The sequence below is a fragment of the Mus musculus genome, chromosome 4 (genome assembly GCF_000001635.26).
Source record: "Mus musculus strain C57BL/6J chromosome 4, GRCm38.p6 C57BL/6J".
In the NCBI taxonomy this organism is placed as follows: Eukaryota; Metazoa; Chordata; class Mammalia; order Rodentia; family Muridae; genus Mus; species Mus musculus.
The window spans coordinates 126,059,987-126,080,454 of NC_000070.6; the positions used below are offsets into that span (position 1 = coordinate 126,059,987).

Consider the following 20,468-nt stretch of genomic DNA (forward strand, 5'->3'; position numbering starts at 1 on the left):
TGGAACTCAAGCAGGTCAGGAAGCAGGAGCTGATGCAGAGGTCATGGAGGGATGTTCTTTACTGGCTTGCCTTCCCTGGCTTGCTCAGCCTGCTCTCTTATAGAACTCAAGACTACCAGCCCAGAGATGGTCCCACCCACAAGGGGCCTTTCCCCTTGATCACTAATTGAGAAAATGCCTTAGAGTTGGATCTCATGGAGGCATTTCCTCAACTGAAGCTCCTTTCTCTGTGATAACTCCAGCTGTGTCAAGTTGACACAAAACTAGCCAGTACAGACACTTTGAGTCCCAATCACACCAAAGTGTGTGTAGATCTTTAACCTGTGTCCTTCATGACTCCGTCCTTTCCCCGACCTCCTGAAGAGTCTCGTCCCTCAGGAGCCTCCCTCCTTCCTCAGAAGGACCTGCTTCTGTTCTCACTGTGTCCTCCCGTGCTTCTCTTACCTTACCACATGGCTGGCAGATCGATGCTCAACTGTTTGCCTGTGTCTCCCCACTTGTTTGTCTTACACATGTTTGTACTTCAGCATCTAGCACTCGACTCGCAGATGAGAATAAATCAGTGCTCACTACAGGGTTGAGGAGCAACCTGCCGGTGTTGTTATACGCCATTGTGTTCCTTCCTCGGGAGGCTTGTTTCTTGCTGCCTGTGTGATGCGATTTCACTCAGGCTAATAGCCCTAGTGGAGGGGCAGGCTCGATTTCTCTAGATAGTCCGCATCTTGGAGGACAGTGTAAATTAGCAATTTACATTATTAACGTGGCCTTTGAAGGCATACAAGTCTAGATCCCACATGTAGCTAGCTGCGGGATCTTCAAGTGTGATGACCTCTGTAAGCTTGTTTCTCTATAAAATGATGATAATAATACACACCTGAGAGCGAAGCTATAATGTGCATTTCATGTTCACACAATTAGTAGTTGGTGTTGCCTTTCAAGAGGAGGTCTGAGCCAGGCGTGGTGGCGCACGCCTTTAATCCCAGCACTCGGGAGGCAGAAGCAGACGGATTTCTGAGTTCGAGGCCAGCCTGGTCTACAGAGTGAGTTCCAGGACAGCCAGCGCTATACAGAGAAGCCCTGTCTCAAAAAAAAAATAATAATACAACATATACATGCTATCTTTTCTTACATAAAACCCACTATTGTAGCAAAGGCTGGCCTTGAACTCTGATCCCCCTGTTCCCATCCCCTCAGCGTTGGTACCCCAGTTGTGTTAAGAGTGATGGTCTTTTCTGGTTTATTTATGGAGTCTCAGCCATCTTTAGTGATTCATTTTCATCCACTCACTCATTCCGCAGTGTATGGCCGATGTCACACCATGTGAGATTCTGGGGAGAACCAGGTTGAGCCTGTCTGTCCCTGGAAGTGGGTTACTGATGAGTGCGATCCATAACTGATTCTAAAACTCAAGACCCATCACCATAATGACAACAATACAATACTTGTTTTTGCTTTATTGAAACAAGGCTCACACTGTAGCTGTTCCAACAGTCCTCTCGCCTCAGCCTCCCAAGTGCTGAGGTTGTAGGCACGAGCCACCACTCTATGGAAACAGTTTTTCAATTGTATCAATACTTCATTTAAATGCCTTAATGGCTGGGCAGTGGTGACGCAAGCCTTTAATCCCAACACTCAAGAGGCAGAGGCAGGTGGATCTCTGTGAGTTCGAGGCCAGCCTGGTCTACAGAGTGAGTTCCAGGACAGCCAGGGCTACACAGAGAAACCCTGTCTTGAAAAAAACAAAACGAACAAAAACAAAAAGAAAAGGGAAAAAAAAAACCAACCATGATGCCTAGGGCTTTTCTTCCATATAGATAACACCACCATCCAGTTTTACAAGAAAAACCAAAGTCGCTTTGCTCAGCTTTGCAGAGCTGGTTGGAGGAGCAAGTGACTTGACACTCCTGGCCTTGAGACCCCAGAGCTCCCATTCCTAATCGGCATGTCCGTTAAGTGCTGCTGCACAGGGCTGCCTCATCTGCAGGGGCTGTATGGGAATCTTGTGGGGGTTGTTAGGAAAGGGGAAGCTTTCAAATACACGCGCGCGCGCACACACACACGCACACGCACACGCACATGTACATGCATGTGTGTATATCCACCTAGCTTCTAAAAGAAATGAAATGGGCTGGAGAGATGGCTCAGTGGTTAAGAGCACTGACTGCTCTTCCAGAGGTCCTGAGTTCAAATCCCAGCAACCACATGGTGGCTCACAACCATCTGTAATGAGATCTGATGCCCTCTTCTGGTGTGTCTAAAGACAGCTAAGGTACTCATATATAATAAATAAATAAATCTTAAAAAAAAAAAAAGAAATTAAATAGTTGGCCAGTGGAGCCTTGTAGAAGAGAAAGAAAGCAAGACAGCATAAAATTTAAAAGTTAAGCGCTTGTCTATTCTGGTATTTGGTCTGGCTGCAGGAGCTGGAGCCAATACCATTAGGTCAGATGTCTGTACACAGGCCTGTAAAAGCCCAGACATGGTAAATTAGTCCTCGTGGATGCTCTGGAGGAAACCGTATTTCTTGGAGCCGTTTTCATTATCTTAGACAACTAATTGGTCTCCCAGAGGCCATCCCTGTTCCCAAAAGTCCAGCTCAGACATTGCCGTTTCTCCCACAATGCAGCCAGAGTTTAGTGTTGAACCCTTAATGGGGCGGCTTGTGAGAGTTGCATACTAAACGTTGTCCCACATTTTAAGCAATAGGATGGGCCATAGAAGCCACCTCTGCCTCACTTCTGTCCTCATAAAACCCTGTTACATTTGTTCCTCATTACGGGAGAGGAACCTGAGACACACAGCACGTGACTGTGAAGTGACCTTTCTGGGTTTTGTTTGTTTTGTTTGTTCACTTGTTTTTTGTTTTATTTTGTTTTCCTGAAATGTGTAGTGCTGAAGGACTAAACAGCAGTGGAGTTCTGTTCTGGTTCAAATGGAACAGCCTGCCCTAGAACCCCTGGGCCTACATCCCATGCAAAGTATAACAAGCTAGATTGTCACAAACAAGTCATCTGGAGAATAATAAGTTGGGGCTGGGGATACCTAGCCTGGCATTTTAAAGAGGAAAGTAGGGGAGGAACCTGCAGCTCGCTAGAGCTCTCTGCTGGCACTGGGTACCATTGCTGACTGAGTGACCTGCTGTTTTCCATTCTGTTTTATCCACAGCAGACCAAGGAGGGTCAGACACACCTTCAAGAGGATAAAAACTCCCCATCTCTAAATAACTGCAAGCCTGTAATGCTAATACCACAGAGAAACAGCAGATGTTGATACAGCCACCCCCCTCCAAAAAAAAAAAAAAAAAAAACCAAATAACTGCTTTAGAAAGGCCAGCCAAGACCTGCTTCTCCATTTACTTCCTCTCCAAAAGCGTACGACTTGTCCACGGTACCCCCCAGTCCTGGGGACTGGATTTTAAAAGCCTCATGCACAGGAGGCAAGAGCTCTGCCTTTGGGTTACCTCCTCATCCGGCCAGATTTAGAGCTAGCATCTCACTAGGTTGCCTTGAATTCACTCTGTAGGCCCAGTTAGATCTGAAACTTTTAACCCTGCCTGAGCGTTCTGTGTAGCTAGAATTACAGTCCTGTGCCACAAGGCCCAGATATCCCTGTGAGGAGAGAGACAGAGACAGAGAGAGGCAGAGAGACAGAGAGACAGAGGGAGATGGCTTCCAGGGGAATTTGACCTTGCAGTGGTACCCACTAGACTCAAAAGAGCTGGGTGTTGTTGTTGTTGTTGTTGTTGTTTTGGTTTTTTGAGACAGGGTTTCTCTGTGTAGCCCTGGCTGTCCTGGAACTCACTCTGTAGACCAGGCTGGCCTCGAACTCAGAAATCCACCTGCCTCTGCCTCCCGAGTGCTGGGATTAAAGGCATTCGCCACCACGCCTGGCTAAAAGAGCTGTTTTTATTGTATGTTGAGGCTATGCCAGTGTTTGGTGAAGACATGCATAATTTCAGTGTACTTCAGAGATCATTTCCAGATAATATAGTGCCAAGTGTTGCCCCAAATGCCATCGGTTGCGAGATGTTTTCCACATGCAGATATGTATAGCACTCTCCATTGGCAGAGCTAGGAGAGAGGAAGTGGAGGGAGCCGGTACTGAATCACTGAAGGGAAGAAATTGGTCTTCAGGGCTCAGGAGAGAGATCAGTGGTACAACACTTGCCTGCCAAAAAGCATAGGGCCCAGTTTTGGGGCTGGGGCAGGCGGGGAGTCAGACTGTACAAAAGAAAACTCCTTTTTTTCTCTGTTCTTGGAAAGCTAATGTTAAAAGCGTGCACAATATGCATATATATATATATATGTGTGTGTGTGTGTGTGTTTATATACATATATTTTTTTGAGACAGTGTCTGACTGTGTAGACTAGGCTGGCCTGGAACTCACAGAGATCTGCCTATCTCTGCCACCCAAGTAATGGGATTAAAGATATGTGCCAGCACACCTGGCATAATATATGTTCTTTTTTTTTAAGATTTATTTATTTATTATATGTAAGTCTCTGTAGCTGTCTTCAGACTCACCAAAAGAGGGCATCAGATCCCATTACAGATGGTTGTGAGCCACCATGTGGTTGCTGAAATTTGAACTCAGGACCTTCGGAAGAGCAGTCAGTGCTCTTAACCACTGAGCCATCTCTCCAGCCCCCATAATGAATGCCCTTATGGTGTGGGAGAACATAACTTGTGGAGCCTTCTAAGAGGAGCCACAGGTAGCTAGTTCTCCCAAGCTTCCTCCCTCATTTGCTAATTTTTTTCATTAGTCATTTATCTAGTTTTTACCACTCTTAGATTTTTTTTAAGCTTCCTGTTGAAGGTGGAGTGTGCACATAAGCCATTTATTTCAAATATAAAAGAGAAAATTCGATAGGCCAGTTAACTGGATGTAGTGTGTGTAAAGCCTCCATGCGACTAATGCTCTTGCTTCATGAACTGGTGTTTTCTTTTTGTATGCTTCATATAGATGAATGGACAGAGGTGGACAGAAAACGAGGTACGCCATTTCTGGGCTGCATGCGTTCAGTCTGCATTCACAGGTTCACTCGGTCGGTTGTCAGTGGGTTTTTAAGCAGGACCACTTTAAGTATCGCTAGTAAGAAATAGGTGTGAGGTTCTTTAGCTAAGGCATTGAGTTTACTTTGGAATCCTTTCTCCAAAGGAATAAACACATTGTGTAAGATGAAAACCTAGCAGGCTCTGGCCAAGGGGCCACACTGCATGTGAAAGGCTCCCCACAACTCCCACCCTGGGCCCAGCACCATCCTTTTTGATGGTGTGTTCCAAGCTTTCAGGGACAGCTGGGGCAGAAGCTCCCATCCTCAGTACTGTGGCAGTCCTAAAACACCATGTATACTGTGATGTAACAGAGGAGCCTGCTGCGGTCTGCGTGGCCCTCCAGAGCTGTTCCCCTTCGCACACAGTTACTGTTGAGCAACTGAGCAGGATGGAAGCATGTGGCTGCATGGCTGCCAGGAGCGTGGGCAGAAGGCATGGGCCATGCATGCACTGTTGCCTCATGTCAAGTCTGGTTTCCCCCTCACCCACAGCCAGCTGCAGACCCGGAAAGGTTGAGGCTTGCTCAGAACAAGACCTCAGCTTCTCCTGCTCGCAGTATGTCCTGGGTGCCTGGGAATGGTTTCCACCCGTCATTGCCAACCTGAGTATTTTCAATTCTCTTATCACACAAGATATGCCAGTTATGTATATCTATTATACATAAAGCATAATGAGGCCAGATATGATCATGGCGCATTATGTACATGTGTGAAAACGTCATAACAAAATTAATTATTGTCAGAATTAATATATGCTATTAATTTTGGGGGGTTTTGTGCATAAAATATGTGTATATTTAAAATATGAGGGCTGGAGAGATGGCTCAGCGGTTAAGAGCACTGACTGCTCTTCCAGAGGTCCTGAGTTCAATTCCCAGTAACCACATGGTGGCTCACAACCATCTGTAATGGGATCTGATGCCCTCTTCCAGTGTGTCTGAAGATAGCTATAGTGTATTCATATAAATAAGTAAAATAAATAAATCTTTAAAAGATAAATAAATAAAATAAAATGTGAAAGGCCCACTAAAAGCGTTTCAGTGTCTCTGATTTTGAATTTAAAGGTCTAGGCTTGTTTTCTTTTATTATTGAAAGAGAGTTCATAGTATAATTACATAAACTTGACATTATTATGGCAGATAATGTTTTTGACTTTGTAAATACTTCCATAATTGTAATGACATTTACTTAGAATGTGATATTATAGAAAACAAAACAGCTATAAAATCAATTTAAAACAAATAACACCAGGATAAGGAGAGAAGAAGAATTTGGAACAGGATAAGCAGAGCCAAATAGGGTCAAGTATCTATGTAGCAAATTTTGATAAATGGATCTAAATATGACGTGTTAATGGATTATAATACTCAGAATTCATATGTGTATATCATATTCATGTATATATGTGTACACACACACACACATACATGTGGTAGCACACATCTTTATCTTACCACTTAGGAGGCAGGGGCAGACAGACCTATAGGTTTGAAGCCAGTCTGGCCTACATAGTTTCAGGCTAGTCACGGCTACATAGTGAGATGCTATCCTGCTATCCCTGAAGAAAAACAAAGCCACTGATAGGTCGAATAGGTAAAGGCACTTGCTACCAAACCTGGCAAGCTGTGTTTGATCTCTGGGACCCACGTGGTGGGAGAGAACTGATCCTAGCAAGTTGTCCTCTGATCTCTGTACACACAGACACACACACACACACACACACACACACACACACACACACTAAATAATTAAACATAATTAGACTGGCTGTGGTGGTGCACTTTATAGATTTATTTTTATCTGTATGAGTGTTTTCCCTGGGTGACTATGTGTGTACCATATTCATGCTGGTGCTGCTAGAGGTCAAAAGAGGGCATTTGGTCCTCAGGAGCTTAAGTACCAGATGGCTGTGAGCCACCAAGTAAGTGCTGAGAACTGAACCCTCATCCTCGGCAAGAACAGCCAGTGCTCTTACCCTCTGAAGCATCTCTCCAGCCTCTAGGGCATACTTTTAACACTAAAACTAGAGAGGCAGAGCCAGGCAGATGTCTAAGGGTTCAAAACCAACCTGGTCTACATAGTGAGTTCCAGATTAGCCAGGGCTACATACTCTGTCTCAAATAAATAATGCTTTAAAAAATAATAATAATAAAATGAGTCAGGGCCCTTTCTAATTTCAGCCCCATCATTAGCAGCTTGGATTTTAAACTCTCTGAGATTAATTCTCCCTCTTCAGTGGGATGTGGGGATGAGGATAATTCAGAGTTGTCTTGGACCTTAAATGAGGCAATTCACGTAGAGTCCTAAGCCCAGTGTCTTGGAATAGGGTAGAGATTCAAAGCATTGTAATTGCAGAACACTCCCTGACTTCTCTCGTGTAACCCTGGCTCCATCGTGTGTGATTCCACAAACAAGTGGTTTTGGAGCAGGGGTAATTGATAGAAACTGAATTGCTTTCATCAAGATAATTATTTCATCAGCCTAGGTTCAGAGAAGCCCAACTGACGTGCCGGGCTGCCTTTATGGTATTTCACAACCATCTTTTGACACTTCTCTTGAGCAATTTTTGGCCCATCCTTTGACGCCTGGCAGAGTTTCAGGTGTGAAGTGTGGATCTCGAGGGCTCTTCATGTGTGTAATTAGATCTCTGGAGCTTATTTTCACATAAGTATTCAAAAATAATCAAAGACGCTGACTTTGTCGTCTGTCTGATGATTACCCAGTTACCAGCCCTTCTGATGTCCCCATGAAAGACCCCTCCCCTCCTGTCTTCGTCCTCCTCGTGACCAGTCCCACTCCATGCTGCCTCGTGGAAAGAAGGCAAAGCTCGTCTGAGTGCCAAAAACGAATGCCAAGGTGGAAGCCTGGTCCTGGCAGGGAAGGGAGATTCTAGCTGGAGACGCGTGGGCCCCTCCCTTCAGCTGTCAGAGTGTTGACACTGACAGTGGGCTCCAGAGCACTCAGATTTCCCAAAGTCCTGATCTGTGCAGAGGAGAAAGACTAAACAGCCCTGGCATCAGCTGAAGGAGGAACTTACCTTAGAGGAGATCTCATACAGTTCTGGCCATTTACCTCACAGCTAAATTAGCATATGAACATGATGGCCTTTGTTTCTTCTCAACTATAAAATTGTGATGTTGCAGAGGAGACAAGGGAAAATAGACCTTTTCTCCCCAGTGTAGGCAAACTATAAATAAATTCATTTTCTGTTACCAAGTCAAATTTCCTCATTTTTGTATTTTAAAAAGATGGGGAAATCCAAGTGCCTGGTAACAAAGGCAGCCCAGGGGTCTGACCAACCCTAGTGCACAAATGTGACCGTGTGCAGTGCGCATCTCAGGACGTGGCTCCTTCCTCTGTGTCCCTGAGGCGTTCATCTTGGTGTCTGGTATACTGCACACCTGCCTGTGCCAAGAGCTACACAGAGAGAACTGAGAAGGGAAAGATGTCTGTCTCCACACGCTCATGGAGAGTGAATGGGGACAAGGTGTAGGGCCCAGCCATGAAACTTCCATTTCTTCTCTGAGGGCTCATGTGTGCCCTGCTGTGCCCACTGGGACAGACCTCACTACCCTCGGTTCTCAGAAGGTGAACATCGCTTAGGTCTGATGTAGGAGCCATGGTGATGCATAGCTGTGGCAAATCCCTGGGGAAAAGCTTCATTTTTTGTTTTGTTTGGTTTTGTTTTTCCTTTGCCCAAGTCAGTAACAATTGCCTTGGGGTTTTCTCACCAATTTATTTGAGGCTAAGCTATTCTCCTGGATCCTGAGTGAGCTCCAAGACCCTAGAGAAATGACTCTGCTCTTTGTAAGCTTTAACCCAGTCGCAGCACACAAGGAATGGTTTAACGTGATTCCTTCCTCCCTGGCCTACATCAACTCTTCCCTTTTTCTTTTCTGAGGACCCTGTGGCTTTTCATTCGTATCTGTTCCTTGCAGATTCTGTACTTTATATAAAGGCTGTGGTGAGGAAAAAAAAGTTAGAAAACTCAATCTATTGCAGATCCTTGCTTTATCTGTCCGAAGCAAACCCAGGAGGATTCCTGTATCTCTGAGCATCCCCTGTGAAGGGAGGGTTATCTGGCCATGCTGAGCTGGAGCTCTCAGATTCGAGGGCACCTGCATTGGCTGTGAGTCTAATTCCCCCTGTCTGTGGAGCAGGAGAGAGTCGATCCAGGGTAAAAGCCAAAGGTCAAGCATGAATTTAGTGATTCTACAGGAGTCTGGCTATGTGTGTTTGTGGCTTACTTTTCCATTGCTGTGGTAAGGCACCATGACCAAGGCAGCTTATAAAAGAGAGTGTTAAATTGGGCTTATGGCTTCAGAGGGTCAGAGGCCATGATGGCCAATGAAGAAACAGCTGGGGCTACATCCTGCTCAAGAAGGACAAGGCTCGATGGGGGATGGGGACAGAATAGCGTGAGCCTCTGAAATTTCAAAGCCTGAACTGGGTGGCACAGCTCCTCCAGTAAGGCCACGCCCGTTCAGCTTTCCCAAACAGTTCCACCTGGAGACCAAGTATTCAAACATGTGAGCCTTGGGGCCATTCTCATTCAAACCACCACAGTCACCCCTCTCCTCAATCCTATATCAAGTACCAGCTAAGTGTAGTTGTATTTGCCTCCAGTCCAACACTCTGAAGGTTGGACTGGAGTATTAGAAGGCAAGGAATATTAGAAGTTCAAGGCCAGAGGGGCAGTGATGGCGCACACCTTTAATCCCAGCACTTGGGAGGCAGAGGCAGGCAGATTTCTTTTTTTTTTTTTTTTTTTTTTTTTTTTTTTTTTGGAAGTCAGTGGACTCTTTATTGCTTCCGGGGTGTGGGGCTCAGGAGCTCTTGGTGGGGCGGGTCCGTTTCCTCTTCACCACCACAGGCTTCTGGCTTCGAAGGATGGCACTGGCCCTGCGGATGGCCGCCATACGCAGATCAGGGCAGTACTTGTTCTTTCGGATCATGTGTCTGATGCTGCTGAGGGTAGCCCGAGCATTTTTGTTGATGGTGGTCCTCACATAAGAAGTGGCAGGTTTTCGCTGACCGGATCTGCGTTTCATAACTACCACGACCCCTTTGCCATCGGCCGCCGGCTCCACTCCGACGGTCTTGCGGTGAATTAGCCCGTTGTAGCGGAAGGAGTTTCGGGCTTTCAGATTATTTGGCTCCGTGCTGTACGTCTGCTTATTCCTCTTGATCAAGAAACTGGAGCAGTTCCGGACGACCATCCACTGCAGATGCGCGGACATGGCGGCGGCTCCTCTCCCTATGGCGGCCGGAGACGGGGACAGGCAGATTTCTGAGTCTGGCCATCCTGATCTACAGAGTGAGTTCCAGAACAGCCAGGGCTACACAGAGAAACCCTGCCTCGAAAAAAACACAAACAAACAAAACAAAACAAAAAACAAAAAGGAGAAGAAGGAGGAGGAGGAGGAAAGAAGAAGAAGAGGAGGAGGAGGAGGAAGTTGTTGTTGTTCAAGGCCATCCTTGGCTAAAGGCCTTAATCCTAGACCAGCATGGACTAAATGGGGCTCTGCCTTTTAAAAATAAATAAGATTTAAGTACAGCCCTCAGCTTTCCTTTCCTCTATAAAATGTTTTTTTAAATACTACTAATAAATATTCCCTCTCTTTGTTACCTTCTTTCTTTAAAAGTTTACTCAGAGCTAGACACCCAGCACCTCCATGGCATTTAGCAAAGGGAGGTGGAGTTTCCAGATGGAAATATTCTGAAATAATCACTTGTGCCAGACAGTAATGGTGCACACATTTAGTCCCAGCACCCGGGCAGATCAGAGGCAGGCAGATCTCTGAGTTCAAGGCCAGCCTGGTCTTCAGAGCAAGTTCCAGAATGGCCAAGGCTACACAGAGAAACCTGGTCCCTAAAAACAACAAAATGAAGCAAAATATGAAGAAAAAGAAGAGAAGGAAGAGGAGGAAGAGGAGAAGAAGAAATAAACACTTGTATTAAGAATTCATTTTAAGGGCTGGCAAGATGGCTCAGCAGGTAAAAGCACTGCCTGCTCTTCCAGAGGTCCTGAGTTAAATCCCAGCAACCACATGGTGGCTCACAACCATCTGTAATGAGATCTGACTCCCTCTTCTGGAGTGTCTGAAGTCAGTTACAGTGCACTTATGTATAATAATAAATAAATCTTTGGGCCAGAGCAAGCAAGTGAGCAGAGGTGACCTGAGCAAGCAGAGATCCTAAAAAATTCAATTCCCAACAACCACATGGTGGCTCACAACCATCTGTAATGAGATCTGATGCTCTCTTCTGGAGTGTCTAAAGAGAGCTACAGTGTACTCATAAATAAAATAAGTAAATATTTTTTAAAAGTAAAAAAAAAAAATTAAAAAGGAGAAGAATCTGGAGGGCTAGAGCTATGGCTCGGCGTTTAGAGCATGCACTGCTGTCACAGAGGACTCAACTTCAGTCCCCAGCACCCATGTCAGGTGGCTTACAAACACCTTTAACTCCATCTCCAGGCAGGTGGATCCCTCTGACCTCTGACCCCTCTGGCCTCTAGCCTCTGAAGGCACCTGTTCATACACACACACAGACACACACATGTATATTTTTTTTTTAAAACCATTTTAAAGAAGACTCTTGGCCAGCAGATAGCTCAGCAGGTAAAGGCACCCCTGCCAGCAAACCTGTCAACCCGAGTTCAGTCCCTACAACAATAGGCATGAGGTGGCAGGAGAGAAGCAATGTCCCCAACTTGTCCTCCGACCTCCACACATGCACCTTCCCACCCCACCCCACCCCTCCCCACAACAACAATGTAAAAACCATGCAGAAAAGTCTGTGTATATCTGTACCCACAGGTGTTCTAATACCAACGCCCCCCCCCCCCACCATGCCTTCACTCGTGTACTTAGCTGAGTCATTGCAACTCTCTGTGAGAGCAAAGCTGAGGCCGCCGCGGTGGTCTGTGCAAGTCCTACACTCTCAACAGGCAGGAGTTTCACTGTCCCACAAGATGGGGTCCTCTGCTGTGAAATCAATAGCATAGGTCAAAGAGCGGTTAGCGCACGCTGACAGGGAGCAAAGTGAACGGCGTGTTTTGTAGAAGCATTCGGGACGCTGTCGTTGCTAACCAGTGGGCAGCGTGTCCATTTCTACAAAATGTGTGTTACGAAAATAAATCACCATTGTTTGTCTGACGTGTGAAGTTTAATTTGAAGTGAAAATGTTTAGACTGCTTAAAAGAGAAATAGCACCCACCGCGCACACGTATGCGCACGCACACACATACACATGCACAAATAATGAGGTAGAGTGTATGTTGTAAAAGGGCCAGTGAGATGGTTCAGTGGATGAAAGGCTTGTTATGCCGCCTGCCAACCCGAGTTTGATGCCCACGAGCCATGGAAAGGTTGGAAGGAAAGAAACAGCACCACGAAGACTTCCTCTCCCGTCCACACACCACACGGCACCTCACGCACACTCCTACTCAAACTAATAATGAAATTCATCTATTTATTTTATCTTTACTTTTATTTTTATTTCTGGTTTTTTTTTTTTTTTTTTGGTTTTTTTTTTCAGACAGGGTCTCATCATATAACACTGACTGGCCTGAAAGTCACTCTACAGACCAGGCTGGCCTCAACCTTAAAGAGACCTGCCTCTGCCTCTTAAGTACTGGGATTAAAAGCCAGCCTTGAATATTTTTCTAACAATGTGTGTGCTGTTTTTCTTTTCTTTTCTTTTCTTTTTTAAGGATGTGCTCTAACTTATAATCTTTATAGGTTGGTAACCGTCTTTTTATTTATTTATTTTTATTTAATTTTTTATTTTATTTTATTTTATTTTATTTTTGTTTTTCAAGACAGGGTTTCTCTGTGTAGCCCTGGCTGTCCTGGAACTCACTCTGTAGACCAGGCTGGCCTCGAACTCAGAAATCTGCCTGCCTCTGCCTCCCGGGTGCTGGGATTAAAGGTGTGCACCACCACTGCCCAGCATTTTTATTTATTTTTTAATAGAAAAATTTTAAATATCTTTATTTTGTACTTCTGAGTGTTTCGCCTGCATATATGTCTGTGCGTATATCACATGCATGCCTGGCACCCTCGGAGATCAGAAGAGAGCTGCAGATACCGTAGAACTGGAGTGAGCCACCATGCAGTTGCTGGGAACTGCAAAAGCAGTAAATGCTCCTGACAGCTGAGCCATCTCGCCACCCCACAGTCTTTTTCTTCTGTTGTTTTTGCTTTGCCTTGCTTTGCTTTGCTTTGCTTTGCTTTGCTTTGCTTTGCTTTGCTTTGCTTTGCTTTGCTTTGCTTTGCGACAGGGTTTCTTGGTAGTCTTGGCTGGCATCTGTAGACCAGGCTGGCCTCAAACTCAAGAAGAGATCTGTCTGCCTTTGCCTCTGCCTCTGCCTCCTGAGTGCTGGGATTAATTTAAAGGTGTGCGCCACCACTGCCCGGCAAAGCAGTACTTTTTTTTTTTTTTAAGATTTTTCTTTGTGAAGGCGATGGGTGCTATTTCTCTTTTACGCTGACTGTAAAGTGGTGTGTAACATGGAAAGCATAGCCTTCTTGAATGTTGTCGCTGTGGACACTGCCCTGAGCGTCATACAGCACTCCTGAGCCCTGTTTCCTGCTGGGCACCTGGGCTTCTTTCTAAGGGGCTGATTTCAGCAAGCACTCCATATCTCAGCCCTGTGTACGCCTAGCTCCCATTCATGAGGACAGACATCACCCCAGACAAGGCTCTTCCGGCCCCTTCCTCACTCATCTGCATTCTGCATTCTCCCCTGTCTCTGCAGTTCTGAACGACATCATTTCAACCATGTTCAACAGGAAGTTCATGGACGAACTGTTCAAACCCCAGGAGCTGTACTCCAAGAAGGCCTTGCGGACTGTGTATGACCGCCTGGCTCATGCCTCCATCATGCGACTGAACCAGGCCAGCATGGATAAGGTGAGCAGGCCGCCACCTGGTCAGCTCGGCTGCTGCTGGAGCACCTGTCGTGGATGCCCCTAGATGGGATCAAACTGGGTGCCGTATGCAATGGTGTCTTGGGGAAAGAAGCAAGAGTAAATACGAGCTGCAGTCAGGTGGCGAGGAGCTCAGGAGGCGTCCGTACCCAACCTCTCTGTTGTGTCTCACCTGCCCAAAGGCAACCCTGCTGCTGTTCATATCCTATTTACAGCCCTGAACATGTGCCACCCGGGTTCAAGTACTCAACCCCCACCCCAGACTTTACCTCTTGGGGGGACGGTAAGAGAAGGCAGTTAGGAAAACCAGTATGACCCGAGCACAGTGCACATGTATGCAAATGTCACAGTGAAACCCTTTAATATAAGCAATAAATATACCTTAATACTTAGGTTTTAGCTATGCCATGGTAGCCCACACCCTTGATGCACTTAGGAGGCAGAGGCAGAGGCAGATGAATCTCTGGGAGTCTGAGGCCAGCCTGGTTTACAGAGTGAGTTCCAGGACAGCCAAGACTACACAGAGAAACTTTGTCTCAAAAAACACATCATCATCTTCATCATCATAATGTTATAAAAGGAAAAACTTTAAACTACCTCATTACAATAAATCTCAGTTCTGCCATGAGAAAACCAGGCATTTTAAGGCATATTTTTATATATTCAGCCTTTCCTTATATGAACATATCTATGTCTTTGGAAAACAAATTATTAGAGCACTCTTCTGTTTTTGTATGAGTGTTTTGCGTATATGTTTGTGCGTCATGTGTGCAGTGGCTGTAGAGGCCAGAAGAGGGCATCTCAACCCTTGAAGCAGGACTTAGAGATGGTTGTGGGTGCTGGGGACCAAACCTAGGTCCTCTGCAAGAGCGGCAAGTGTTCCTAACCACTGAGGCGGCCCCCGCAGCACTCTGATTTTTTTTTAAAAGAATCATTCCACATAACTGAACAGAAGAGGACGTACAAAACTATTCAGAGGAATTATGAACCATTTACGTAGCTACCTGCCCCCCAGGAGGGAGACGCTGAGGGCAGAAGGAGATGCCCTCCTGCCAGAGTGTGCCATGGGAGTGAAGGAGACGACATTAGCTTCTGGTGCAGATACTTCTCAGCAGGTGGCCAGGAGTCCCGGGGGATGCTGACATTTCATTTCCTGCATGCTGTGAAGAAAATGGCACATCACCTGTGGTCTTCCTCCCCAAAGCCCATAGTCCCAGTCTAACCACAAGAAAAATGTGAGACACATAGGATTGGCGTGCTGCAGAATGCAAACCAGAGCACCAGTATTTGGAACCATCAAGGTGGGGCTCAGCGGCTCAGCGCACTTTTTGCTTTTTCAGAGGTCTAGAGCTCTGTTTTTCAGTACTGGGTGGGTTAGCTCATGATGGCTGTAGCTCCAGCTCGTGGATATCAGACACCCTCTTCAGCTTCCACTTTATCTGCACACACACACACTCATGCATACACATGAACACACATAAATGAAACTCAGTGTAAAATCAAATGTCAGTGTGACCCACCGAGGAGAGTCAGCTAAACCATCACAGCCAAGAGGAACCCAGAAGAGCCTGGCAGTCCAGCATCCTGTTTGTTCTGGAGGGGATCCTGCAGCACAGTGGGGCCTTAGGGTTGGGGGAAAGGCTTAGTCACCATGCTTGACTTGCAGACACAAGAGCATGAGTTCGATCCTCAGAACCAAATGCTGGTCATGGCGCCACACATTCACAAGCCTGGCACTGGGAGACAGAGGCAGGAAGATGTCTGGTGCTTGCTAGGTAGCCAGCCGAGCCCAACTGGTGAGGTCCAGGCCAATGAAAGACCCTGTCTCAAAAGAGGTAGATGGCAGTCCTAAGGATGACACTGGGGGCTGACCTCTTGCCTCCGCAAGCACACACCTACACATAAAAATCTAGGGGATTGGGGAGAGACTAAACTAATGAGATTGCTCTTTTAGATGGGGTCTTATATAGCTCAGGCTGGTCTCCAGCTCACTGTGAAGCTAAAGATGATCTTGAACTTGTGATCCTCCTGTCTCCACTTCCCAAATGGTGACCTGCACAACCACACCTGGGCCTGTGCTAGGAATCCAACTCAGAGAGCTTCCTGCTTGCTAGGAAAGTTCCAACTGAGCCGACCCCAGGCCCCAAGTTCATGGACACTCCAGAAAATTATTAAGTTAGACTTGAATAATGATAATGACTTTTCCACTTGCTCCACTATGTGAACTTTGTTTTAAAAGTCATGAAGACTTAATACTAGATAGTGAGTACACAGTATCAGCACATATGTGTTGCTAGTACTAGAGGCCTGTGGGAGACACACCAGCTTTCACCGAGCCCTTACCGTAGCCTGTTGTTTCCTTTGGAAGTTATCTTATCCCCGAGTCCATCTTCTCACTACCAAGTGGGCAGGCTGAGGAAGGGGATCAGGATTCCAGATCCTCCCAGGTCCCGTACTTAGTCTAGACTGCACAGCAGCCAACTCGGTTTCATGTGTGTCCCCTCAGGAAGACAGGATGACCAGAGACCACCGTTGGCCCAGGGACCTCCTGACTACCCCTGTGGTCTTAGATGAGTTACCAGCATCGCCCCTCGAATCCTCAAAAATGCTCTGGCTTTAGGGACAACGCATGTGGCCACCTGAGCTGGGTGACAAGCCCGTGGCTGCTTTTCCTGCAATGGCTCTGCTCAGCTTCTGGTCTGCTTTTATGACCCCATCTATTCTGTGTGTGGGTTGACAGCTCTACGACCTGATGACCATGGCTTTCAAATATCAAGTGCTGCTGTGTCCACGCCCCAAGGACGTGTTGCTGGTCACTTTCAACCACTTAGACGCCATCAAGGGTTTTGTCCAAGACTCTCCCACCGTCATACATCAGGTGGACGAGACCTTCCGGCAGCTGTCAGAAGTAAGTCCCCCTCCATCTCCCAGCCACAACCCTTGTTCTCCGGCAGATTCAACTAAGACCCAGCAGATTCTATGCTTGCAAGGACAGGGTCAAAACTTGCCACTCTTCTAGAACATTCTAAAATCCCACAGCTGCCTATTTTGTAGTTACCATGGCGGTTATCACCTTATGCTCTCTGCTGTAGCCTTTGTGGGGGGAAAACACCAACAAAGAGCTCTCTTTCCTCACGTCTGAAAGGGTGTTGGGGGTGCATGTCTGCTCAGTTGTGGAGAATAGGACCCCCCCTCCGGCCTGTGGGGAAGGTGGCATCCCAGAGTCTGTCTCACTTGGGAGGGAGGGTACTGACACTCTTGCTGCCAAGGTCCCTGCACCCCTGAGCACTCCACCCCTGCCTGTCCCCACATCTCAGCCCATGGTGGAAGCACAATGCTCCCTTCTCTCTGCTTTGCAGGTGTATGGGAAGCTCTCTGAAGGGGAGTTCCAGCTGATCCGGCAGACACTGCTCAACTTCTTCCAAGACCTGCATATCCGAGTAAGTGCCTGGAACCCCCACCCCTAGCCCCACCCCCGACCCCGGTGACTGATGCCCTGACCATCAGTCAGTCATCTGAGCAGACCAGGAACAAGATTTTGCCCAGCGGTGATGCTCGCCATACTTGGAACCTGTGACTGTGAGAGGTCACATGATCGATTTAAGCCATCCCCACCCCCACCCCCAGCTCCATTGAGCTTCTTTGAAATGTGGGCTCATCCTTTGCTTCTACAGAAGAGCTGTGTTGTCAGGGCACTGTGTGGCTATGAAGTTTTTCTCAAGCTTACATCCTCAGTGTCCCAGCATCAGACACTGCCACATGGCTGCCCTCCTGCTCCATGTGACACTCCCCTAACCTGGCTTTCCCACTTTCCTGTCAACCTTTCCTCCACCTATCTCTGAGCCTTCCTGCCCCTCGCCTTCACCCACCCACCTGCTTGCTGAAATGCATATGACTAGGCCCATTGAGCCTATTATTCCATGTCTGCCACTAGACTATTGCCGGAGAGCCAAGTTTCCCTACTGGTTTCTGTTGAAGACACTTCCTTTCCACCGCTCACTTGGCTCAGAACCTATGTTGATCGCAGTGATTCTCCAGTCTTGATCTGTCCAGCTGTTTCTAAAGTGCACGTAGAGTTTGGATCTTCTTTTCTCTCTCAGCTGCTGACACATTAGCTCTTCCAGTTTCTGGGACCCTGACCAAGTCCCTATGTATGCTAAGCAAGTTCCCTGCCCCTGAGCTAATCCTTACCCTGCATGCAGTTCTCACTGGCTGTTGTCCCATAAATACCCCTCTCTCATTGTGTCGTGCCCATGCCTAACAGTTCTACACCCTAACTTTAAAAAATATACTTCCAAAGCCGGGCAGTGGTGGCACAAACCTTTAATCCCAGTACTTGGGAGGCAGAGGCAGGTGGATTTCTGAGTTCAAGGCCAGCCTGGTTTACAGAGTTAGTTCCAGGACAGCCAAAGTCATATAGAGAAACTCTGTCTCAAAAAACAAAAACAAAAACAAACAAGCAAACAAAAAAACACTTCCAAATTTGTGTGGGTCTGGGCAACTCTCCCAGATGGGTCTTTGTCCTGTCCTAAAGCTGGGTCACCAGAGGTGGAAGGATGGTGCGCTACCACAGACCAGCTGTATCCCCAGTGCTAGACAGTTCAGCTGCACACTGAGCCTGTGCTCTTGACTCTGACCTCCTTCACCTGGGAAGTGGAAATGGCAGTCTGTAGTTTGGAGTTCACTGGAAGAACCCAGTGAACAAACATATGTAATGTATGTGTGTGCTCATATATGATTGGTATAGAACACTTCTACAAAGTATATGCAAGAAAGTGGTCATGGGGCTACCTCCTGGGAGTCAGGATTATGGGGGAGAAGCAGGGCAGAGGGACACAGCCCCAGCTCCGAGTCAAGAAGAGGACCAGAACCTCACTAGGTGTGGTTTGTGCCTGAGTGTATTTCCCTTCCAAGGGCAGGAGCGACAAATAGATTTCAGCTCTAATGCCAATTTTATTTTTAATGCTAATAAATAATTTCATTGTATTTGCTGTGGATGGAGCAAGAACAATATGAATATAGACAAAGATCTCTAATGTTCATGCTTGAAAATATAAAATTATGAAAGTAAAAGCAAGATTAAGTTGTGCAGCCGATTTAAAAATCAATTTGAACATAATGAAAATTCCACTCAGTGGTATTACCAGGAAGGTGCATATTTAGGCATATTTTATAGATTATTGTAATATTAGCAGCCATATTGATCTCTCAGTTTTGAGGAGATAAAATTCATTGTAGTGAAAAGGCATGCTAATGATAATTCTGTAGTAAAATCACTGAAATGTATTATGCCACTAAATATATTGGGCTCTCGTTGCTAAATGGGCAGACAAGGAAACATCAAGATCATGGCTAGTCCTGGTAGTACATGCCGTACCCTTCCTCCCAGGAGGTAGAGGCAAGAGGGATGGGAGTTCAAGGTCATCCTTAGCTATAGCCCCCCCACCCCCACCCCGGGAGGGGAGGGGAGGGCTGCAGAGGGTGGTGGTGATGAATCACACAGCTTAGCATTGCTTTGCCAGGGATCTGCACAGCTGGGCTGGCTTCCATGTCTGGTCGGCAGTGTTGTGATTGCCTAGACAAATTTTCTGTTTTCAAAATAGTCTTGATAGTTGTTAGATTTGTTAGCAAAACCAACTAAATCAAGAAAACACAGATCTGCATCAAGGACTCTTGCTTTTTTCTTTCTTTTTTTTTTTTAACCAAAGGAAATACAAAACTGCATGCATGTCCAGTACCAAGCTTGCTTGCTTTCTCCTTCTCCTTCTCCTTCTCCTTCTCCTTCTCCTTCTCCTTCTCCTTCTCCTTCTCCTTCTCCTTCTCCTTCTCCTTCTCCTTCTCCTTCTCCTTCTCCTTCTCCTCCTCCTCCTCCTCCTCCTCCTCCTCCTCCTCCTCCTTCTTCTTCTTCTTTTAAGATTTATTTATTAGATATAAGTACACTGTAGCTGTCTTCATTCAGACACACCACAAGAGGGCATCAGATCTCATTATGGATGGTTGTAAGCCATCATGTGGTTGCTGGGATTTGAACTCACAACCTTCAAAAGAGCAGTCGGCGCTCTTAACCACTGAGCCACCTCTCCATGCCCCCCAAGCTTTCTTTCTTTTTTTTTTTTTTAAAGATTTATTTATTTATTATATGTCAGTACACTGTAGCTGTCTTCAGGCACTCCAGAAGAGGGCATCAGATCTTGTTACAGATGGTTGTGAGCCACCATGTGGTTGCTGGGATTTGAACTCTGGACCTTTGGAAGAGCAGTCGGGTGCTCTTACCCACTGAGCCATCTCACCAGCCCCCCAAGCTTTCTTTATTATGAAACTGCATGGGGCACCATGACCTGCTCCTGGGGCCCTGGACAGAGGCTACACTAAAACCAGTTCCATTTAGGTTCCTCGGGAGTCAGTTACAACCATCTCGGCCCACCATCCTCTTCAGCTACATATCAAACTCAAGACTTGACTTCCCAGAGATTTACCC

The 20,468-nt window shown here is 46.5% G+C and overlaps 1 protein-coding gene and 1 pseudogene across 4 annotated transcripts in view; one reads left to right on the plus strand and one right to left on the minus strand.

Annotated features, from left to right (window-relative positions):
- The window catches only part of Oscp1 (organic solute carrier partner 1), a 36,553-nt gene that overhangs the window by 4,344 nt on the left and 11,741 nt on the right, over nucleotides 1–20,468 (plus strand). For 2 of the 4 annotated variants that reach the window (XR_003954925.1, NM_172701.3), the window contains exons 2-4: nucleotides 13,819–13,973; nucleotides 16,731–16,898; nucleotides 17,350–17,430. Coding sequence is in view for 3 of the 4 variants with exons in the window: in NM_172701.3 (NP_766289.2) it covers nucleotides 13,819–13,973; nucleotides 16,731–16,898; nucleotides 17,350–17,430 (404 nt within the window). In the remaining variant the exon portion in view is untranslated. Of the gene's footprint in view, nucleotides 1–3,165; nucleotides 3,388–4,963; nucleotides 4,994–13,818; nucleotides 13,974–16,730; nucleotides 16,899–17,349; nucleotides 17,431–20,468 lie in introns of all 4 variants that reach the window. The other 2 variants (XM_006503034.3, NM_001356446.1) reach the window with 2 other exon arrangements.
- Nucleotides 9,841–10,330, minus strand: Rpl28-ps3 (ribosomal protein L28, pseudogene 3; annotated as a pseudogene).